General features: G+C 39.0%; 1 protein-coding gene across 1 annotated transcript in view; it reads left to right on the forward strand.

Annotated features, from left to right (window-relative positions):
* Positions 1–3,858, forward strand: part of pitx3 (paired-like homeodomain 3) — a 13,886-nt gene extending 10,028 nt beyond the window's left edge. The window contains exon 4 of the mRNA XM_035663858.1: positions 2,364–3,858. Within this exon, the coding sequence (XP_035519751.1) occupies positions 2,364–2,933 (570 nt within the window). The 3' untranslated portion in view covers positions 2,934–3,858. The remainder of the gene's footprint in view (positions 1–2,363) is intronic.
* Positions 3,859–4,064: the final 206 nt, after the last annotated feature.

A 4,064-nucleotide genomic window follows, 5' to 3' on the forward strand; every position in this document is an offset into this window, starting at 1 on the left:
ATATTGAAGTAATGTAACTTGATTACTTTTGATTACTTTTGGATTACCAAAACAAATTTACAAAAGATAAGATACAATAAGAAGTATTGATCTAAGTGTATTCTATAAGACAACCAAACAATGTAATGTAAAAAAATATGAAAATGGTATCATGTGTTTAATAATACCAATTTATACTTAATGTAACAATTTTTTTCTGTAACTGTAATGGATTATAGTTACCTTTTTCCCCAGGCCTGAAAATATTATATTGAATCATTCAGGATACAGCCTGTCTGCTGGGAATTCTCATTTTCTGACTCTGAAGTTAGCCACAGACACACCATCAGATGTCTTTGCTTCATTTCAGATATCAGTGCTTTTTTGAGACAGTATTTTGATCTTCTGCAGCCATATGACCATTTCACAGAAGACTTATAAATACAGCTGCCACTGAGTAACCTTGACATTCAGCCTTTTCCACAAACCTTCAAACAGCATTGCCTCCGAGTCACAGTAAAGATTGGGTAGCTCCTGTCCTCGGCCGTGGGGTTTCCCCTGCTCTCACTGAGTGGGATGGAAAAGTCAGAGTCATGCACTTTATACTCATATTAATGGTCAACAGCATTCTGTTACTATAATAACAGAGGATTGGATGATACACAGCGTGCATGCCAAGAGAGCAGAGAGACGGCTGAGTATCAACACAGGAAAGGCCTGTAAAAGTTTTATGAGGATTAAAGAGATAAAACACTTGATGCCAAATTATTTTGATGTAAGACAAATACATGAGTGTTAACAGATGACCAGGAGGCTTCTGTCAGATACTGTGTTTTTATCTTTTTGTATCCACAAATGAAAGGTTTCTGTCAAATTCAGAGCAAAAGTTTGTCCACAACTTTACACTTGGATGAACTTGGCACAGTTTTCATTTCTAAAAAAGCTCAATTTAGATTTTCCACTAAAGCTTTAATCCAATTCATATCCTCCAAATATAGGACCATAAAATGACAAATGTGAAGATTGCCCTTCCCTGACATTTCTTTCATTGGGATCTCACTATTCAAATAAGTGAATGATTAGTTTTAATAAGCCTAGCCTAATATGACTGTTTGATGATACACTTCAACTTACTTTCTGGGATCATTATGTCTTTCAAAAATTCTGGATACATCTGCACATAATATTACTGGAAGCATTTGAGAGGGGTTAGGATACTCTGACTGGATGTGTTTTAGAATTACACTTTATTGACTCCTGACACTCATTGTGAAGGAAAAAGTCATTCTAATCTTTCTTTGTGAGCAAAAATAACATTCATCAAAATCATAAATTAAACTTTAATAACACGTGGGCAAATGATTTACTCCACATGCTGAAGCATACTGAGGCGTGTGTAGGTCAATGATGCCCCTTGCTTGCTGTTTGTTAGCATTCAAACTAATCCCTACAATTTCAGTTTAACCTGCACCTACCTTGACAGCTGTACTGCTGGCTTTACAAATGCATACACACATACGCTTTATGTAACTTTTAGAACTTCACTTCAAAGTTAAACTTAAGTTAACTGAAATTTTTATTTATGGTTTTTGTATTTCTTAATTTTTATCTTAGTCAATATAGTCAACTTTAAAGCCACCAAGTCTGCAAGATTTGTATAAGCCTTAAAAAAATTAAATCACACATTTGCAACTTTAAATAAAAAAATTAGTCGACAACTCCCTTGTTTTAGTTATGTTGTCCTGTTCCTACATTGATTCTTATGCATACATGATACTTCAGTGAGTGTCAGAGCTGACAGAAATTATGGACAAAACTGCTAAACCTAAGTTGTAGTAAACTGAATTTTGGTTTTAAATTTTAATGATTGAATAAAGAAAATCTGTATTTTTTCAGAAGAAAAAAGGCCCAGAAAACATATTTTATTTGATGCTATCAAGAAAAACACCATTATCTGTATCTGTGTCAACTAAATGATCTGTATTAGTACCTGCACTCTAAATAAGTGGGGCATAAACTAGATGTGGGTTAAAGAGAAGTTGTTAATTTAAGACTGAAATTGATATGAGTTGATCAGAATTACATTTTTCAGTTCAATTCACTTTTTTTTTTGTTTAGTTCCAAATCATAACAGAAGTGATCTCAGGACACTTTTCAGAGAAGATCTGGACTGTAGTAAAAAAAATACAAATAATTCAGAGACCCAAGTTGCATCATTTTCAGAACAGCCTCAGAATTGAGATTCAGAGCAATATTTTGGATTGGATTTGGAGTAAGACAACAGAAAAGTATTTGTGAGTACACAAATAGCAACTCTGATGATACATTATCTGTACTGGATAATAGTTTCAGAGTGCTGTATTTTCTCCTTTTGGCTTCCCTAGGTATGGTTCAAGAACCGGCGTGCCAAGTGGAGAAAGCGGGAGAGAAACCAGCAGGCAGAGTTATGCAAAAATGGCTTTGGTGCCCAGTTCAATGGACTCATGCAGCCCTACGATGACATGTACACGGGCTACTCCTACAACAACTGGGCCACCAAGAGCCTAGCGAGCAGCCCACTCTCCGCCAAGAGCTTCCCATTCTTTAACTCAATGAATGTAAGTCCCCTGTCCTCCCAGCCTATGTTCTCCCCCCCCAGCTCCATCCCCTCCATGAACATGGCCTCTAGCATGGTGCCCTCAGCGGTGGCTGGGGTTCCCACTACAGGGCTCAACAACCTGGGCAACCTCAACAACCTCAACAGCCCCACGGCACTCAACTCGGTAGCGGTGACAGCGACCACATGCCCCTACGCCTCCACAGCCAGTCCCTACATGTACAGAGACACCTGCAACTCCAGCCTGGCCAGCCTGCGGCTCAAGGCAAAGCAGCACGCCAACTTTGCTTACCCAGCAGTGCAGAACCCTGTGTCCAACCTGAGCCCCTGCCAATATGCTGTGGACCGGCCGGTATGAAGAAGAAGCTGCGGCGACGACCCCTGACCCAACCGACCAGCTGTAACTCCACAATTCCCCCCACTTCACATTTCTTCAGCTCTATCTCTAAGCTGCCAGATGTGCTGCAGACTGGCAGATCGTGTGTTGATGGTACTCAATAAGAATTCTCTTCAAAACTGACAACAAATAGACATGCCCAGATGGACCACAGCGCTTCAAAGGAATTTGTTTGTGAGACTTTGTTGCCGAACTGACCAACTGCTTCAAAGGATTTCTAAAGATTATTATCCATTATCACTTTTTTCCTTCTTTTGAACTGCATGATTAGAGTTAACGTAGAAACCAAGGCTAAAAAAAACATTGATGCTTCAACTGGACTGGTGGTCAACATCTTGGCCCAAAAACATCAAATGCGATCTTTGCTACTATCGCAGGAAAACGGACCTGTGGTTGCAATGTGGGAGAAATGGAGGATGTATATAATGGACTTTTTTTCTGTTTTGTATGTGACATAAAAATATATGAAAACGTACTTTAAAGATGAGAAAAAGCATGTTCTTCAAAAGCAAAGGCCCTAGGTTGATGTACTATAAGCGCATCCTTTAGGAACTTTAAACTTTGTTGTGAATTCTTCTTCCCTTGGAAGGTCATAGGTCGAAGGTCAGCTTGGGCAGTCCTGTAAAGTGAACACAACCTCAACATGAAAACAACAATTTACTCACACATATACCAGAATATCAGCAAGATTTTTCAAGTAAAACTCTAAAAAGCCATTGAGTATATAGATTTGTGTGGTGTTATACAAAGGGAGTCCATGACTGTAAAAAATGTATGTAAGAGTGCAGTTGTCATAACAAAAAAACAAGCTTTTTTTTCTGGTGTAGCCTGCTTTGTCTCATTAAAGAACCAATTAAAGGATCCGTTTTTATGAACTACAAATGGACTTTGACATTGAGCGAAACAGTGCGTGTCCTTCCATATCTCTCATCTATAGCCTATGATGGCATTAGCTGTGTGACATAGGCCAAAACACTCACAACAATGAGCGCAACACCATGGTAACCCCGACTCACCTCCATGGCAACACTTACGCAAAGATGACAGAGAGTAGTGGGCTGGAGGCAGAGAGGTGGGGAGATATAGATGTTC

The sequence above is a fragment of the Morone saxatilis genome, unplaced genomic scaffold (genome assembly GCF_004916995.1).
Source record: "Morone saxatilis isolate NCDOM2014 unplaced genomic scaffold, NCSU_SB_2.0 Contig19, whole genome shotgun sequence".
NCBI classification, from domain to species: Eukaryota; Metazoa; Chordata; class Actinopteri; family Moronidae; genus Morone; species Morone saxatilis.